Consider the following 20,369-nt stretch of genomic DNA (forward strand, 5'->3'; position numbering starts at 1 on the left):
ACCGACAAGCAAAAAAAAAATGAAATAAAAGAAAAGAAAGGAAAAAAGGAAATCCTGAAAGGCTCGGGGGGGGGGGGGGGGGTCATAGGATGGCCGCTCAAACCCTTCCTCAGAGATTATGAGAGATATGGATCGGATCAGGAAATACCCCGGGGACAAAATACCCCGCTTAGGGCCCCTCTCACTTGAATTGAAGAAGAAATTTCCCACAAGGAATAGTGGGGGTGTGATTGGAGTTGTGACTTTTTTGTTGGCGCCTTAGAAATATTTTGAAGAAAAAAGTGGGCCCCACCATTTAGGGACACCCCTAACAATCATGGATCCGTCCATGGGTAACCTACTTTTTAGCACCGAGTGGAAGGAAGGGAATCAATCGTTCGTTAAAATAAAAGATAGGAGTTTATTGATGATATTTATCAGTTTAAGTCAGTAAAATACTTGTGATATTGGTGTCTCCCATTTTCAATTTTCATCAATTCTATATCAGATCAAAAAACACTATTCAAATTAGTATTTCAAATGCGAATAAGTTTGATTTAAAAAAAAATCATCAGCTCCTTATATCTCTGAATTTATTTATTTATTTCCGTTTTATTTCAGCAGGGTAGCCCTTTCAGTTACAAAACTGCTCTACCAAGGGGCCCTGCACGATAAAAAAACAACAAATACATTTAAAAAACAATTTACACACAAAAAACTTAAAACTATATACTTAACTACAAATATTTACTCAAGTAAAATCACATTGAATTAAAATTAAAAAATAAAATCACATACAAGCAGAGTATTTATATTAAGTTTAAATTAAATTTAAAATAACACAAGTATAATATATTTACATTAAATCAAAATTAATACTGCTTTTTTAAATTCGGAGTTAAGAGTATTATGTGTTATGTCGATATATGTATATATATATAATTTTTTTTCTGCTATTTGTTTTAATAATAAAAAAAAGAAATTTATCAGGTATAAATATATTTCAATTAGATTGTTAGATTGTATATATGCATATGTTATTAATTATATCATTTGCTTATTGTTATGTTATGCTAAGAAAAAAATGATTACACTTGTATATACTTTTGTTATTGGAATGTGGAAATAAATAAATCAAATCAAAGAGTTACAATTCTAGATTGTTTCTTCAATATGGGAAAAGATGTTACATTTTTTATATTCTGGGATAAACTGAATAATAATGTTTTGCCAGTGTTACATGTATATTGCAAAATATCGAATGTTCCGTATACATATAACATTTCCTTATTTTCATTTCATTTCTGAATTATCATTTAGTTATTTTGTATTAAATTTGTGCCCATTATTTTCGACCACCCGCAGAAATTCAATCATAATATAAATCAAATACAAATTAACGGACTTGGGGTAGGCCTTTTCATGGTGGGGGGGGGGGTGACTGACACAAATTAATATTATAATATTATCTTGGTATGTTGTTCTTTATTAGTTAGTGAAGGGGGGTGGAGTCAGAAATAAAAGAATGATCTAGGCCTAAATATGTAAGAAGAAAATGCACAAAGACATAGGGGTCTATAATCAATATTCACTCTGCCCCGCTCCGTAATCCCCCCCCCCAAAAAAATGAATCTAAAACAAAAAGTCCGGACTAAAAGTTTAAAAATTAATCTCTTTGCTTGGCCCCAACAACAAAAGTGTGAAGAAAGAATAGGAGAGACACAGCGGCGTAACAGGGGTCGGTGGCCAGGGGGGGCAAGAGCCAAAAATTTCCCGGTCAGATCATGGCATGAACTGGCGTAATGGTGTAATGAGGCGACTATTTTGAGAGGGCCAGATATTGCGTATCGGGCATAATTTATCTTGAAAAAATAAAAGTTGCGAGCGAGCGAAGCGAGCGAGCAAAAATTTTGACCTTTTTGATACAAAAATCTAATGTTGTGATAGATTTTGACATGATATCCAGAAAATAATATATTTCACTCTTCTCTCTTTCCATTCCCTTCTTTGTGGTCTGTACGCCATTGTGAACAGGATTCTTTGTGGCAGTAGCGTGAAGAGTAAAACAAAAACGAGGGGCGCAGTATGACACATGTGCTAAAAAGCTGCTTAATATAAGTCTCGAGCGAGCGAAGCGAGCGAAAAAAAAATCACCATTTCTTGAGAATCTTACTTTGAGATATTTTTGAAATTATATTGAGTAAATAAAATTATATCCTACACTTTCCCTTTGCTTTTCTTTCCTCTTTTTTTTTAGTTCTTGTTTGTAGAACTTTTTGGGGCCAATGGCCCAACCCTTCCATTCTCATATACGGCAGTGCTGTGCGGATGGGGTCCGGGGCGGAGCCCCCGGAAGATCTTGATATCAAAGCCATTTAAACCTCAATTTCAATCAAATCGCGGGTATATACACAATATAGCTTTTACAAAACACATTTATTCAACCCAAATACGTAATGAACCAAATATATTTGAGGGGGCATAACATAGCAATGTGGGAAAATTTACATCCTACATCCACTGCATGCTGGTTCTATTCTTTCTATTTGTCATTATATTGATTTGTTTGTTGAATATGTTAAAAGTCGCGAGTGTGCAAAGCGAGCTGGAAAAATATTGCCTATTGAAATTAAATTCTTATTATGTGATAGATTTTCCCATTATATTCAGCAAATAACACATTTCATTGTTTCCATTCATTTCATTATACGTTGTCTCCTATAATTTCTTTCATTTCCTCTTGGGTGTGGAACCAAGACCCCCCCCCCGCGCCTGTACGCTAGTGATTGAACGTGATTAAACGGGGACGTTGTAGAGCCATTTTATGGATGAAGAGCCCCTACTGCGTGGGGTCCGGGGCAAAGCCCCGGTAGCTTATTTGCATAAAATTAAGCAAGCTTATAGCACAATTAGATTTAGATTTATTTATTTCCGTTAAAAATGTTTTCAAAATATAATCAAAATAACAATACATATTCAATATGATCGATAATACAGACAAATCAAGGGAATTTCGTAACAAATGTTGAACAATAAATCAAACAAAAAACAATTTGTTAATTGTTTGCACAATGTTGTATGCAGTCCATCTTTCTTCCCGCTCTTAATTGTCAATCCTCGGCAATCCGGTCGTGTTATTATTTTTTTTTCTTGTCCCTTTTCTTTGTTTTCTGATTCAGCTTTTGACTTATTCCATTTTACCTTTCTTTCCCGCTATTGTTTGCCACTTTGTCACCTTTTAATTTATTTTCCATCATGCTATTGCATTACATAGGCATATTTTGGAATGATTCTTCTTTCTCAAATGTTCTTCTTTCGTTCCTTTTCCCGCTTTTTCCTTTTCCAGTAAAAGAAAAATCGTTTTCTTTTCACTTTTCCCTTTCCTTTTCCTCCTTTCCTTTTCCCCTTTCCTCTCCCTTTCCCTTTCTTTCTCCCTCCTTTTTTTCTTTTTCCCGTTTTTTTTATAATTTTCCCGGTGAAATCCGCTAGGGGGGGCAACTTGCCCCCCCTGCCCCCCGCCTGTTACGCCACTGGAGAGACAGAGGGTGGCTCTCATTTAACTCACACATACTAGTACAAGTCTAACGATCATTTTTTATTATGATGAGTAAAATAGGTAAAAGCGACTGGGTACGCGCGACCAATTACCGGTAATGCTGCAGTCTCGTAAATAACACAAAACAAGTCTGCGAAAGGAGACAGAAAAGGCCAGCCAAAACACCGGAATAGCTGCCACTGAGACCCTGAGTAAGAAAAGAGAAACATAGAATGCCAGGTACGTGCTTAAAAAAGAATGTATGGTCTATAGAACATAACTACGAATGTGATAAAAATAATTATCTACCGAATCCATGTTTTTTTTTTTCTGCTGACTCGCGATCGCGAAGTCGGACTCGGGCTCAGCCAGTTCAGTACAAGCGAGCTCATGGACATATTTTCGTCTGTAGTGTTCGGTCAGATGAAGCTTCGGCCTTCGACTTCGTGGCTTGTTTAGTCATGTTGGTATTCGCGTCTGAAGAGTTTTTTTTTCTTTGTCGATTTGATTGACAATCAGTCATATTTGACTAGGCCTAGATGTCTATTTATTAAGTGTTGCTTCCAAGACAAAGTGGCAAAGCGACTGGGCACTGGCCTCCAATTATGTGATTGCAAAATTTGCATGATTTTGAAATTTGATTTAAATTAAAAAAGGAGAAAGAAGAGAAACAGAAGAGAGTGACAGCATTAACGTTAGGCCTAACAGTTAGTAACTTTTTAAGTTTTAGTCAGAAAACTTGCTTGAAGTTGAAGTTTAAGAGAAGAACTTGCAGAGGAAAAAAATGATTGGAAAGGAGGGGAGGGAAATACAAGATTAAGAATGGACAATTACATGTACTAGGCCTAGGTCTAGACAAATATTAATGAAATATGACTGACCTCAAGATTGAATCTTCACATCGTAGGTTGTGGCTCGGTAACTGTGCGGGGTATTCTGCAGTTAAGCCAAATATATCAATATCAACTTTATCAAGTGAAAAAAGGGGGCTGTCGGCTGTTGCCCCATTTTTGGCACGGACATCCAAGACATTTCTGTCAATTTGTCTCTTGTTTGAGCTACATCACATGATGTAGCAACTGACTTTGCTGTAGAAAATTTTGCATTGACGTCTACGTATGGTGTCTACTAGACTTTTAGTTAATTGTTTTCACTGGCACTATGTGGCAGCTTATCGACTATTGGCAGCACTAAAAAAGGGAGAAAAGAAGAGAAGGAAGGGAATTTCGAGAAGAAGAAGAGCCAAAGAAAGAAAAAGAAAAAAAAAAGGAGAGGAGGGTATTGAATAAAAAGCTTGCTTAATGAGTAAAATAGCTTGTAGATCAAGTCTAGATATTCGTGAGGATGGAAATAAATTATCTTTTCAAGTCGGTGTACATAATATGTACAAATTTCTACAATTTTTTTTTTTATTTCATTCAATTTCGATTTAATTCAGTTAATTAGTCTACATGTGTACAGTTCAACATTTCCTTCAGGGGCTTTTACACAAGAAATTGACATAGACAATTGGACAACATGACTATACAAATAAAACAACAACTGGCACTCATGGTAAATTACTAGAGTATGAATAAAGCAAGATTTCATAAATACATGTACGGCTCACCATGTGGTCAATCTCGAAAAGAGCTGCTGGATGGCGGAGTAACAGACAAAATCTGAAGGCAAGAAGAGAACGAGAAGTATCCCCTATGACCTACATGTAGAAGGACAGCAAACCCTTCAAGGGCCCCAGACCACACCATGAAAGAAACCCCCACTCCCATCCCTTCAGCCCCATCTCCATCACACAACCACCATCAATCAGTCACCACAGTGGAAACCACACGGCAAATGACAAGCCTCTTCTGCGTTCCCTGTACACCACCATGCCAAACACCTTCACAATCAACTGAATTACAAGTCAAATAAATGATGCATTTAAAGCTGAAAATTTAAAGACATACATTAAAAAGACAGATATGAAGTGCAGTAGGCCAGCTCCTGCGGCTGTATTCTGAAAATTGTCTTAAGAGAAATATTCATGTATCTTTTCTTGTAAATTTTCTTGTAACTTCCGCTGAGCGCGTATGATGTCAGAGCTAGAATTATGCATAAAGTTAAAAACGGTGCATAAATATCCATTTGCGCAAGATAACATATCGAGATAAAAGGTATTCTGAAAATTCTCTTATCTTTGCGTTCTGTTAACTTCCTTGCAAAATGCAAGAAAATTTACAAGAGGTAGGGGGCTATTGTAACTTATTGTTGCATGCAATATTTGTCCGTCTGCAATAATCATTTCTTGCTGCATCCCGCAAGAAATGTTTTACAAAAGTAGACATTCCAAAGACATACCGACGGATTGGTAGACTTTTCAGCAATTAAAAATTGGTGTTCGAGACGATGAATCATTTCAGAGAAAATCTGTCTTTGAGAAGAGCCACGTGTATTTTTAGCACAGAAGCGCACAACCATAAGCGTCGGGGGGCGCAAGGAAATAATGCCTCATATCAACAATGTGCTTCATTATTTTTCAGAAGCCAGATGCTTCTATCGGTTGACCTAAGCATATAACAAGCTTAATAATTGGTTGATGATGAAATATTGGGCATGTTAGAGATAAAATAGGGGACGTCCTTACAGAGATAAGACAATTTTCAGAATACCAATTTAAGAGAATTTTAGCAAGCTGTAATATTGCTGACTTACAAGAAAAGTTAAGAAAATTGTCAGAATACCGCCCCTGGTATGTTCTGGAAACTGATGTAGAGTGTGAACAAACTTAAAAATAAAATGTGTTTTTGCATAATAGATGAAGTTTGAAACTTCATTTTGTTTAGTGAGACACATATATGCTTCCCGTTTTATGATTTTTTTTTAAATGCTCAAAATGTCAAATTTTCAGGTCTGAATTAAATAAAAAAATTCAGCTTTTGCTCAGTGTCTATCCTAAATGTATTCTTACTCTGGAACTCTTCGGGTCGCACTTTGCAGGTTAAAAAAATATTTATATTCTATTATTAATATTTGCAAATGATGTAGATCTATTTTTTCAACAATTTTTTTATACAAAATGAAATTTACTTTGATATTTTCTTCAATCATTTCAGGTGAACAGCCAATGCCAGCAGAAGAAGTGAACTTCAAAGAGAAGTATCGCTCTTTGAAGAGGAAAATGAGATTCCTCATCTATGTAAGTGTAGAGCTTTTGGACCCTGTTGTATAAAAGTTAGTATGTAGTATTATTGTATCTTTGATATAAAATGGTAACTTTTCTAAAATCCGTTGTGATTGGAGGACCATGGTAATTACCATTTGATGGTAAAGTTAAAAAAATCTAATAACTTTTATGTAACAGGGGCCCTCATTTATTGATATTTTCTTTTTAATGTATAGAATAATGTTTGCAAAAAAACAGTTATATCCCAATAGATATCAATTCGGTCTAACTTGAAGATTGTAAAGATTTTTTTTTCATGATTGAATACATATCTCTCTTTGCATGATCATTATAAAAACAACCTTTTAACAAAATACAGGTGATTTTGGTACAGTGCATTGGGAAATGCAGTAAGATATTTCAAAGTCAAATCTGCTGAAACAGAGAGATATAGAATTTTGACACAGGTTATATTCGTATTTGGGTTTTCAAATGATGAAAATGAATGGAAAATAGACAAGAATAGAAATGATTTGTTGTCAATGTTAGGAGCAAAAGCATGTTATTCTGTACATGTTTTATTTTTGATAGGAGCAAGAGTGTTTCCAAGAAGAGCTGAGACGTGCTCAGAGGAAGCTTCTGAAGATTTCCAGAGACAAGAACTTTCTACTAGACAGACTGCTGCAGTATGAAAGGGTTATTGATCCTGGAACTGATTCAGACTCTACCCTATCATCCGAGGATAGTTGCAAAGATGCAAAAAAGGTACTTACATCTATAATTTCTGTTTGTATTATATATTGTTTACAGGTGAATCTGCCTTAGTCGCATCTCTTGGCTTACAAAAAATTAGACTTAGAATTTGACTTTCGAAGTAGTTACATTCTACTTGTTTGGATAATCATTGTCCAGTAACACCAAAGGTACAATTTATTGCTCAGTCACAGTGATTTTAAGTCAATGGCAACAATGTACAGAAAAATACAATCAATTGTTAATATTATGGGTATTTCATTACATTACAACCCCAGGTGGGTAAAAGCTATTTGTAAATTATGAGTGACTTTACAAACAACTTGTGATCCTTTCTTGAGGTAAACTTTGCGGACCAAATTTCATTGGAGTGGATTTAGCTCCTAAGAAAGGGTCACCAAATCACCAGTCTTTCGTAAAGTCACCAGTTACTTAACAACAGCTTTATGAATCATCCACCTGGTCTGACATTGCTTGAACTTCTGTGATGATTTAACTCCTAGAAATTCAATTTGTTACAGACTTTTAACTATGACTGTTTAAAGGGAGATCTATGTTTGAGGAAAGATGAAAATAATTCGTCATCTTTCATATTTTTTTTTAGACAGATAAAAATGATACTGTCAAAGTAAAAATATGTACTGCAAAGGGTATTATTTTCAAATGTCTTCAAATTTGATTTTTGGTCATCCAAGAAAAGACACAGTGCCACTTATGTAACCATATACATGTAAGCACCTGGCACGGTCCAGTGTGTTGAAAGTTATTGTGATCATATAGATGTCTGGCACCTTTTAATACCAAAAGTCAGATCCGCATCTTTTACTCAGTAATCCTGCAGGCATCTTATCACCACTAATCCTAATATTCATAATAGTATACACAGAACAAAAGGGAATGTGGGAAATTGCTCCAAAAGACCCATATAGTGACTGTCTCTATAACAGGAGTCAGGGGTAGTATGCATCTTTCGGAGTGATTTTACAATGTACCTCATTCCTCACTGTTTCGTCTTTTTTGGGCCCTGTGAAAACATACATGTAAAGATTAGCGATTAATCGCTAATTTGAAAGAATAGTTCTGATTGGCTCGTAATCAGACTACTGAGTAAAATGCGCATGCAACAATGGTCTCTATATATGTAGGCCATTTCATTTTATAGGGATTAATTGGTCACCTTTGTGTCATGGCACCCAGAATGTGAAGATTAGTGATAATAAGACACTTGCAGGATTCCTTGAGGAAAGATGTAGCTAAGGTGCCTCTAACTTCTGTGATGACTTTGTACCTTATTGATTGATTGGAACAGGAACAGGAAAAGAAGGTTGTCAAGAAGAAGAGAAGACCTAAGAAGAAGCCTGCCAAGAAATTGATGGGTACACCGGCCCTAGGAGTCCGCAGAGATCCTCTACCTCATGACCTTCGTACCTTACCCCCTTCTCTTCATCAGCAACTACCAGTAAGTATCCTCTTTCTCATGCCCTTTGAACAGCTTAATTTTAACTCATGGGATGGTGTACTGGTATTTATGGTATAAGGTAAACAATGTTTCTCAAAGGAATAGGGATGGTTACTCAGTCTCGCAATGGACCTACAAAGAGATGGACATTCAGGCATATCACTGAGAATTCATGGGGGGGGGGGGTGGTCACTACAAGGAGCAGACCTACATGTACCAACCAGTACGTTTTTGGCGTATTTAGTACGTTTTTGCAACCAAAATACGGCAGTATTTTTTTAAATACAAAATCATAATTGAGAAAAAATCATCTATATCTGTCTCTATTTCATAAAACTTACATAAATATGGTTATTAGATCAATGTAATTTCAGGTAACTTGTTTTTTTTTTCAATCATTTTGTTAAAACCAGGGTGAGATATACACATGTTTAAATGTTTTTTTTTTTCATCTGCAAAAGCAGTGCGCATTTTAGCTTGCATGCAGCTTGAGTGCCGCGATGAGCGAGTACGCCACGCATTTTATTATGAAATACACTTTTTTGGGGAAAAATACACTTTTTTTATCACAGAATACACTTTTTCATTCCCAGAGGTTGGCAGGTCAGAAGGAGGTGCCACGATTTATTGTCCAATCTTTTCAAAGTTTGTGTGATGAAAAATTAGTTGAGGAGCTTATCTGGAAAATAATTGCTCTCTAGCAGACCAACGTTACATTATCAGTGCCAGACTGGCTGAGTGTGTCGTGGAGAAGGTATTGCGGGATATTGGTGTAGACTTGAGGGACCAGAAGTTACATTGAAAGACAAACTTCATGATACAGGTTGTCAGTTTTGGTATAAACAAAATAACAAATCATGTAAATCAGGTAAATATCTAGGACTAGGGGTTATAGAAAGCTTCAAAACCCGAAAGAAATGTCGATCCTGAGCTCAGTTTAATCATACCGTCTGAAGTTTCATCACTCCTCTGACAGACTTAATAGTCAAAACATCTGTTCTTATCATGATGTTCTTATCCAGATGCACATAATCAGAAGGCTGTGACTATCATTGTATCATTATTTCAATATCCAAAGTACAAACTCTCCATCTATTGAGCAATCACTATAAGATGGAGAATGAAACAGATTTTTTCTTTGTAATTTTTGTTTATCTTCTCAGCACTTGGCAGAGCTGATTCGAAAGGCATCAGAAGGACTCCCTCTTTCTCAACAACCAGCAATGCAAATGCCAGGTACATACCGAACTATAAAAAAATGTCTGATTATCCCGGTATAGTATCATTATAAATTTGTGATTTAATTGTATAAGTAGGGTAGATCAATCAGATTGAGCTGGCATTGGGACAGTGGCATACATGTAGGGGGGGGGAGGGGGAGGTGCACCACTTTCAAGGGGGGGTTAAGACTTAAATTTGGTTTGATTTTCACTGTTATATTTGCTTGTTGTTAATATTTGTTACTGGTTTATGATTTGTTATTGGTCAAGGACGCGTGTAGTCATCTTACAAGTCATACTTTGGTAAGATAGTTGTGTATTTGATGTTTTCATTTTTGTACTTGATCCTGCTGTACCTAAGTTCTCATGTTCTGCCATATGCATTCACTGTTCTGTATGCAGTATCTATTGAATGTTATGTTCTGCTCCATTGACCTTGTAGCTAGCCCTCTGTATTACTGAGTGGGTCTTTAGGCTCATGTATCTTTTGTGTTTACCTCTTAAGGAATTTTATTGTATCAATGGAGGGTATCAGACTATTGAAAGGGTTCTTTTGTGCAACTCTAGTTGCATCTGTATTGAGAGTTAACATTGAACAATCCTGTGATAAAAGTAAATGGTGGCTGAAAAGACCCATACACACACTTGTTAAAGCCAATGTGAAGTATTGTGGTAAACATATATTATATTACAGTAATACCACTGCAAGTTTTCAACTGCGTATCTTACTGTCAGGTGATGTTCAGTTAAACCCAGGCCCTGAATGTTCTAATGGCCATTCATGTAACTCTGAATCTGATGTCAATTGTTCATTACAGGTATCAAATGATAACGCATCGGGCCGCATTTGTTATGATGTTAATACTTTGTATCAGCTGAATACTCAGCTTCATCCTTTGTTACCTCAACATGTGTGGCATAGAGTGTGTGAGCTGGGTATCGGTCGTCGATGTCGAACTCATCGCGGACAAAGGCGCAAGATCTCCAGGTCGCAATACTCTTTCCCACCATCCACTGGCCTTAGAGTTGGTCTATGGAACGCGCGATCCTTGACCAATAAAACACATGTAGTTACGGATCTTGTGATTGAGAATAACCTTGATGTCTTAGTAATCACTGAATCATGGCTTTCTGGTGATAGAAACAGGGATGGTCTCGTTCTTGCTGGTTTAAAGTTAAGCTTGCCAAATTATGACTTTATTCACAAACCCCGCATTTCCTCGAGGGGTGGTGGAATTTTTGTTCTATTTAGATCTACAACTCGTTGTAGTGTTAATCCTAATGGAGATTTCTCTTCCTTTGAATTATTTGATTTAACATTCAATCTCACACCGTCATCAGCAGTTAGGATGTTCTGTATATATCACCCTCCCTCTTCGAGTAATAGTGTCTTTCGAGAGGAGTTTGTAACCCTTCTTGAGGGTGCTGTTATCAGTGACCACTTTCCTCTACTTTTAGGGGATTTTAATGTTCATGTCGATGACCCTAATGATAATTTTGCTAAATCATTTATAAGTGCAGTAGAATCCCTTGGATTCAAGCAACATGTACATGATTCCACTCATTGTGCAGGTCATACACTCGACCTTTTATTTACTAGGGATTCATGCGACATAGTTAATGTTAATGTTTTGTCTTCACTCCCATCTGACCATTCTGCTATTGTTGCCACAATGAAGCTTCCTTCCCTGCAGAATCCAAAGAAGAGAGTTTCCTTCAGAAAATTTCGCAGCATCGACTTGGACATTTTCCGGAATGACATCAGAGGCATGTTAAATTCACCTTCCGAACTGACATGTCCATCTGAGGCTTTGGATCATTACAACACCTGCCTGAGCTCTCTGATTGACAGGCATGCCCCTCTTCAAGTAAAAACTGTCACTGTCAGACCAAAATCACCTTGGTTCACTGATGACATCATAGAAGCCAAGAGACGAAGGCGGCGGGCTGAACGCCGCATGATTAAGTCTGGACTTGGTGCTGACAGGGAACTGTATCGCCGAGAATGTGAGTCTTACTACGAGTGCATTTTCAATGCTCAGTCTACATACTTCAGAAATCTTATTGCAGAGTCGGACACGAAGCAGTTATTCAACATCGTCAGATCACTTTCATCAACAGATCATTCTTCAGTTCTCCCAGATCATTCATCTGCAGAGAACCTCTCCAACCGGTTTGCTGAGTTCTTCAGAGAGAAGGTCTCGAAACTAGTATCATCCTTCAATCCTGCTATCCCAGGTCCAACAACTTCACCTTCTACAGAACACAACTTCTCACAATTCCGTCTCATCAGTGATCTAGATATCCAGAAACTCATCAAGTCATTGCCATCTAAACACTGCAATCTAGATCCGATTCCTACATGGCTTCTGAAGAACTCTCTCGAGGAACTTATCCCTGTCATCACAAAGTTTATTAATCTCTCTTTGTCATCCGCCATTGTTCCTGAAGCTCTGAAAACATCACTTCTACTTCCTCTCCTCAAAAAGTCGAGTCTTGATCCAAATAATCTCGGCAACTACAGGCCCATCGCGAATCTGCCCTTCATTGGTAAGGTCTTGGAGAGGGTTGTGACTTCGCAGTTAAAGGATCACCTTGAAGGATTTGGCATGCTCCCAGTCAATCAGTCAGCTTATCGGAATCACCATTCTACAGAGACTGCCCTGGTGAAAGTTTTCAATGATCTTCTCCTGGCTGTTGATAGGGGCGAGGAGGCAGTGCTCGTTCTGCTTGATTACACCGCTGCATTCGACACCATAGACCACGAACTGTTACTGTATCGCCTGCAAAATGACTTTGGTATAACTGGGACTGTCCTTGATTGGCTCCGTTCTTACCTCCACAATCGAAGTCAACAAGTTACCATCAACGGCACCCTATCGGCGAGATTCCCCTTGGTCTGCGGCGTTCCGCAGGGTTCAGTGGTTGGCCCGCTCCCCTTCATCTTGTACACAAGTCCTCTGTCAAGATTCATTGACTCTCACCGGGACATTCGACATGCCATGTATGCCGATGATACACAAATTTACATCACTTTGAAACCCACTGGTAAACATGAAGCTGCACAGAAGCTCAATAGTTGCTTAGAGGACATCAAAGCCTGGTCACATGATAACAAACTCTGTCTTAACGAAAGCAAGTCTGAAATGATCCACATCTCCTCCAAATTTAGAAACACAGAGTCCTTCCCAATGCTCTCAACCACAAGTAGCACTAGCGATAGTATTTTGATGTGTAATGAGTTGGTAAGGGATCTTGGGGTGACAATTGACAAGAATCTCACATTTCAACAGCATGTTAAGAATATTTGTAAGTCTGCCTCCTTTGGTATTTTTAAGATTGGAAAAATGAGGAGGCTACTCGACCAACCCACAACTGCTAAACTTACCCATGCTTTTGTATCTTCCCACATTGATTACTGCAATTCTGCTCTTTCTGGTATCCCACTGTCACATTTATGCCCACTTCAAAGAATTCAAAATAGTGCTGCAAGGCTTGTTACTCTTTCAAGAAAATCTGAACATGTTACACCTATTCTGAAATCACTTCATTGGCTTCCAATACGCCAACGCATCATTTTCAAAGTTCTTCTCATGACGTATAAAATAATCAATGGCCTAGCTCCTGAATACCTCTCTAATCTCATTTCTCTCCGCTCTCCTAGCTCACTCAGACCACTTCGTTCTTCAACAACCTTGCAGCTTACTTTAGGACCACGTACAAATACCAGTTATGGGGATCGAGCCTTTTCTGTTTTCGCTCCAATCCAGTGGAATAAATTACCATCTTACATCCATAATGCCAACTCCCTTGATCAATTTAAGACCTTGCTAAAGACCCACCTTTTTAATGTATAGGTATCAGTTGTGGGTTGGTCTATATTGAGGTGCACATCTTAGTTTTTTTTTTTTTTTTTTTTTTTTTTTTTTCCCCGGTAATTTAGTTGATAGGCAGAAAACTGAGCGCTTAGAAACACCTGTATTAAGCGCCCTACAAATGTTATAATTATTATTATTATTATAAAGAAAAGTTCTGTGGCGCATTTCAGTGTTTGCTCTGGAAACAGACCTTTCTTTCAAAGGGCATGATTTGTGTAGAGATCTCCATTGTCAAATGTTGGATAAAGGCTCTGTTCGCCATTTCCCTTGGTGATTTTTGATAAAATAAAGCGATTTTTCATCGAAATTTGGGATACATGGTCTTTATCCTTGATATACCCAGCAACGGTATGGTCTTTTGTTATCAGGCCCCTCTTGCAGGAAGTTACTATTAGTGTAATTTTCCCATCTAATAGTTACTACTATGAAATCCCAGATTGTGACAGGCTTTCAAGCATTGTTCCCATGGGAGTTACTTTCGAATGGAAAAATTACAATAAAAATTAGAGAGCATTTTTTATGCCACAGGGCCCTGGATGAAGTATGACTGTAAAAATACCTGTCACTTCTCATAACGTGCATCCAAGCTTTATTTATGCTGCAGAGCTCTTTGAAGATTTTATGAAAAGTTATACTAGATTCGAAGTTGAATTCTTCATTTTTTATCTGAATTGAACAGGTATGTCAACTACAGGCCAAGAGCAACAGCACCAGCAGCCACCCCCGCTCCCTTCCCCTCTATCCCTCCTCTCACCACACCACCAGCACGCCCACCCTGCCCTGCTCTCCCCTACCGGGGGAATGGGCCTACCCCTCTCCACCATGCCCCATGTCTTTGATCCCCGTGTCTTCGACAGGGGCATGCAACAGCAGCAGCACCACCACCACCACCAGCCCCCACAGCAGTCACCATACTCCCTGCCTGGGCTGCTGGGGATGGGACTGGGTGGAGGGCCCATGGGGTTGGGAGGGGAGCTACCCCATATGGATCTCAACGCCTTGACTGCTGCGGCTGCACAGGACAAAGTGAACCAAGAGAGAAGCAAGAAGAAATCAAAGAAGTAAGTTTTTATATCAATGTAGAAAGTAGAGAATGCAAAGGAGTGACGAAGTTGATATATAGACTGATAGATAGATGGTCATAATAATTAGAGATGAATGGATGGACGGACGGAATATCGCCACATCTTCCGATATTACAACGCATATTATCAGGGTGCATTTAATGAGGTTTAAGAAATGTCTGAAGAATCATGTTTTCTTTTTATTAAACCTCTTTGCAATACACATGATTTTACTGGTACTAAGCATTATTTGGAAAATATCTTCATGATAATTCATATTTCTATGACATTTGTTTGAAGTGTCATTTTATATTTAACTATTCTTTTATTTCAGGGATACCTCAGACAAGCACCCCTCTGCTGCGCAGGGACCTTCTTCGTCCCACCATCGTGTTCCTCTCCCTCAACCGTCTACCTCGTCAACACATGAAGACAATGAAGACCTGGTCATTGATGTCCGAGATCCTAAAATATAGGATTGTAGCTCCCTTCATACAAAATAGACTTTGACATCCTTGATGACTTGATCAGTGTAATGTTATCTCTCATGATTCAGCAATCGCTGGCTTGGCTGTTTAAACAAGGTCACTAAACAGCGCGTCCCAGAAAAAAGGAAACCGGGATTCCCATGTCTTTCTCCTTCAAAGGCAACCAAATTATCAGCACGTCCCAGAAAAAAGGAAACCGGGATTCCCATGTCTTTCTCCTTCAAAGGCAAACAAATTATATTTTATTTACATCATCACTAAATTCAGTTATTCCTCTATATTTTGATACCTGATATGAAACAAACACTTCACGCATTAATGAGCAAAACGAGTTTGAAATTTCAATGTCAAAATCAGGTTAAACATAAAAATTAGACAGGATTGGTTTATGATTGGCTTATTCCCCGATTGGCTCATTAACATTTCTTTCGTATTCTTAGTCGAGTTTCTCTCACTGATCTTTGAAATGAGAGTGGATTCAGATTCACACGTGAGTTTCTGCTCAAATCGTTACCGGTATGCCTCAATATTTATTGTTTGTATTCTGCCATGCGTGAAAGGTTTGCTAAGCTTTTGGTCTCAAATTGAAGATGACATTCCACTCTTACCATATGCTTAAAATTTGTAGTAAAAACATTTTATAATTGTGAAATCTATCTCTGAAAACGGGTTTCCTTTTTTGCGGGACACTGCTTATTTTGAGTGAGAGAGGTGTTCTCGCTTATTCTCCCAGCCTCCACAGTTTAGGTTATGATGTTGAAGGTCTGCATACATCATTCTCATTAATTCAAGTACATTTGCATTTCTGAGATGAATACATATCTCAGTGCAACACAATTAGTACTATACATAGTTTCTCTTGTTGAGAAGTGCATGCATGCTACACCCAATTAATGCAGTATTGTTTTATTTTCCATTGGCATCGTCTTGTATGATTTGTTTATGTTCAATCTGTACTTATTCTCAATGATATTCAACTTGCATGTATGTATATCTGTTATATAAGGCCACTTCTTTGAGCAACATTACAATTTTGATTGAGTTTACTGCTATTCCTTTGATTCGGTTTTGTATTTTTAAAGGTTTTTATTGGATATTCTGAGGCTGTAGCCTTTAATAATATCAGTTTGTTTTCTGTGAAATCACATGAATCAAATACTGTGTATCGCATTTTATGTTTAACTATCAAAATTAAGATGATTTAAATCTCCCTTTTTTTCAGGTTGAAACTGGCACGACCAGGTAAAAACTTCAAGAATCATCACATGGTTCATATTATTCATAGTCAAAATAAATGAAACTCATCATTAAATGAATTTGATGTATTTATATAACACTAGTATATCTCATCCATATAATAATGCACTTTCACACCATTGTGTAAGCACATCCTCGTTCCATTGCCTGGACTCATCTTTGCATTTTGTATACAGTGGTGCTCAACAGCTAGTGAACCCCACCAGAAAATGAATATATTATTGTGTTGGTGCTTATTGCACTTTACTTTCAACCAGACTTAAATGAGACGAATCAATGCAGGATGTACAGTTCATATATACATTTATGAATTAAGGATGATTACTTAATGATGATAATGACAAATACATGAGTAAGTCTGATGGTGACTATACTCTGAAGATGAACTCTCCAGTATAAAATATAAACTCTTCTGTAGCTCTATCTCTAATATATCTGCATGCTGGAGCCAAGCTAAATCTAAACTCCAATCTCTATTCTGCATTGGGTTCAGAAGTGAACCCCTTTTATATTGGTCTGGTCAAGACCTTGGACGCTTGACCATAACAATCTGTACGTCATAACTTTACTCTGAATTGGGGAGTGGACCTTTTAGTGAAAAGCAGGAATGTAGTGAATAAGAAACACATAAAATGTGTCTGCGTCAGGGGTTTTATAGCTAGAAGAATGAGTAATACTTTCTTAAGAAAGTTGGAATTGTTAAACATAAAGTTTCATGTTATACTTCATGTAGAAGTATTGATTGTGTATTGATATTTTATTGAATGTGAGATATGTCTTCTCTTCACGTAACAATATTTGAAGTGTTCAACTTCAACCTTGCTTCATAGATTTATTGTGAAGTCAGGTGATAAAATATTGCATTCAATGTAGTTTTCTTTTCCTCCGGACTTGCCAAACATTGTTGTGTTGTCTACATTCAACACTCGGCATAAAGGAGTGCATTTATGGTGGGGGTTCACTAACTTTTGAGCACCAATGTATCTTTATTCACTTTATCACTCTCCATACCTAAACACACAGTTCCTTATCAGACCATTATTGTAAACCTCTTTTACATCAGACTCATCCTATCACATGCCTCCACATAGATCATAATCTTTTTAAAGGAAAGAAACAGTAAAGATCAAGAAGATTATAGAAACTGTACCAAAATATTTATTATTTACACTTGTCTACAGCAATGCGACACAAATAGATAACTATTATGTACATGAAAAATCAATAGATTGATTTGCTACTCTATGAACATTGTACAAATGGAATGTTTCATGAATTAATACCCCTTTCATTCAATCCAAGAGCTGGACTGGAGGCAAACTATTCTCATGAAGGAGAGGACCAGAATAGTTTGAACTATAGGCACACTCAATCTCATCTTGGAATTAACAAACAGGATTCTCAAATTATGTGGACACTGCGGTCTAGTTCAATTCCTGTGTAATCAGATTGGACTTCAATTCTTTTTGTGTTCTGCATCAATAGCGGTTACCATGAATAGTACAATTTCCATTCTGCACTTGTAAAAAATAGTGTGGCCTATTTTGGACGTAGTGAACACAATTTTATTGCTGTGTGTATTCTGATCTGATTACTTGAGATTGAATGAAAGGGGTATAATAGGTTTTCACAAAATTAATAGGTGATGTGTATAGAAAGTACAGTATGGCACATCAGATATTGCACAACAGAAGGATAAATAATATAAAGAGCATGTTAAGTACTATTTCGTTTCATTTTTCAAACAAATATATACATATCAAAGAGTTTAGAATTCATTCCAGTTACATAAATGGTTAAAATTAATATTATTGGCAACTTACAAGAGTAAACATAGCATAACCTTTCAATGTGAGAGACACTCAGATGGTAACATAAATGCAGTCTTAAAATCATTGTTTGTAGTGTGACATGTATCATATATGGTTTGTTTGGATTTTATTATTTGTTCTCATAAGATTATGGAGTATGTCATGTTTTGTACATGGTTTCTTGTTTATGTTTTCTTATTTTGTAGTCTATGAACTTGTAATAATTGTATACATGTAGATATGTAACATAGAAAATTAAAACAAGATGTCTGCAAGAGCATGACAAGGAAAATACAGTCTCAATGTTTCATGTTTAGTTGAATTTGCAAAGGTTTCTTTTGTTAATAAAAAATAACAATACAGAGATCTCTCCATCTGAATACTGAAATTAATAATAGAATCACAAGGGTACTTAATCCAATCTAGAATCTATACAGATATTTGCAGAGCACCAATAGCGTATTTTTGCATTCACTTTGATTCGGACTGGATGAAAAATTGTAAATATGCTGTTTGTCGACAAACGCTGTTATGTCATTGAAGGGCCTTTGACAAAAGATTATCTGCGTTATAGCAAGCGTCTGCGTGGTGATGGCAAAAATTCCCTACCAGCTCTACATAATTGCCATATTAAAGGCACTGATGTGATTAAAAGATTAACACATAGGCCAGTATTCTGAATTGAGATTTAATTCAAACTCTGGACTATTAAAAACTTGTGATTTGCCTATGGATAGCCAATTGTGACAATAAATTTCTTACAGTAAAGGTTCAATTTATAACATTTGTTGACACTCAAAATATTATTTACGGTCTTGAAAGGGTATACCAATTATTTGTCTTCACTGTTAAAGAATTATGAAACAGCACAGTAAACATGAGAAGAATACAACAAACAAATTCTGATGTTTTTGGCTTCCTATAATTTTAGGTTAGTCCATGGTATCAGTTAACCTGGACTTCAGAGGACAGGCCATGTCTACTCACGATTCTAAATGTGGAAAGATGAATATAATGATAAGTTGTATTAAAAGTACAGTGTAATCTGAAAAAATGTATTTATCTTCAGGTGGATTCACAAGAGCATATGAACTAGGAAAGACAATTCCACATCCTAGATTACCAACTACAAATTATGAATCCCTAAAAATAGGTTTTTCAACAAAAAAAATATATGAAAATGTTGAAGATTATAATAAGTCAACAATTCTGAAATATATCCAGGGGTTAAACCATGCACTGCTATCCACATCAAAATAATTTGATGTTCAATTACCTGTCTTACAAAGAGCCAGTCCAGTGAAATAAACTTGTTAAGTGACATTCTAGAAAGTATATTTTTAAAAATGCCTTCATTCAGGAATTTTTCTGATCTCAGCAAAAAAAAAGAAGATATATATATATATATATATCAGACGCAAGGCAGCCCATAGGAGTATTTCATGAAGAATTTTTTTAAGGGATTGCTCTTCTTCTGGTGCTAGCTATCCATCTTGATATTTTGAAGTGTTTCTTGAACCTTGCTGCATGCTGTGTGGATATCTGCCTCTATTGCAGCCTTCACGGGCAGTAGTAGGTTCTGGATCTCATTCAGACGGACACTTGTCTAGGATTTGGACGGAGAAGAAAGAATGACATATGGTAATGCATTAATATCATCAATATCACCACCACTATCATTCGACACTTTAACAAAGGCTGTGCCTAATCTTTTAGCAAGAATCCAGCTATAAAGATTCAATGTATCTTAAACTGGGACTTTCCCCCGTATTCCTTTGTT

The 20,369-nt window shown here is 36.9% G+C and overlaps 2 protein-coding genes across 2 annotated transcripts in view; one reads left to right on the plus strand and one right to left on the minus strand.

The window, feature by feature from the left end:
- Window positions 1–3,625: 3,625 nt before the first annotated feature.
- On the plus strand, window positions 3,626–19,135 carry LOC129254456 (INO80 complex subunit E-like). The gene is made up of 7 exons (XM_064114874.1): window positions 3,626–3,754; window positions 6,610–6,692; window positions 7,251–7,424; window positions 8,722–8,871; window positions 10,035–10,107; window positions 14,649–15,030; window positions 15,368–19,135. Exons 1-7 carry the CDS (start codon window positions 3,748–3,750, stop codon window positions 15,507–15,509), a joined length of 1,011 nt encoding a protein of 336 aa, XP_063970944.1. The 5' UTR covers window positions 3,626–3,747; the 3' UTR covers window positions 15,510–19,135.
- The window catches only part of LOC129282025 (uncharacterized), a 41,619-nt gene continuing 38,015 nt past the window's right edge, over window positions 16,766–20,369 (minus strand). The window contains exon 28 of the mRNA XM_064114857.1: window positions 16,766–20,195. Coding sequence (XP_063970927.1) covers window positions 20,070–20,195 — 126 coding nt within the window. The 3' untranslated portion in view covers window positions 16,766–20,069. The remainder of the gene's footprint in view (window positions 20,196–20,369) is intronic.

Source organism: Lytechinus pictus, chromosome 2 (assembly GCF_037042905.1).
Source record: "Lytechinus pictus isolate F3 Inbred chromosome 2, Lp3.0, whole genome shotgun sequence".
NCBI lineage: Eukaryota > Metazoa > Echinodermata > Echinoidea > Temnopleuroida > Toxopneustidae > Lytechinus > Lytechinus pictus.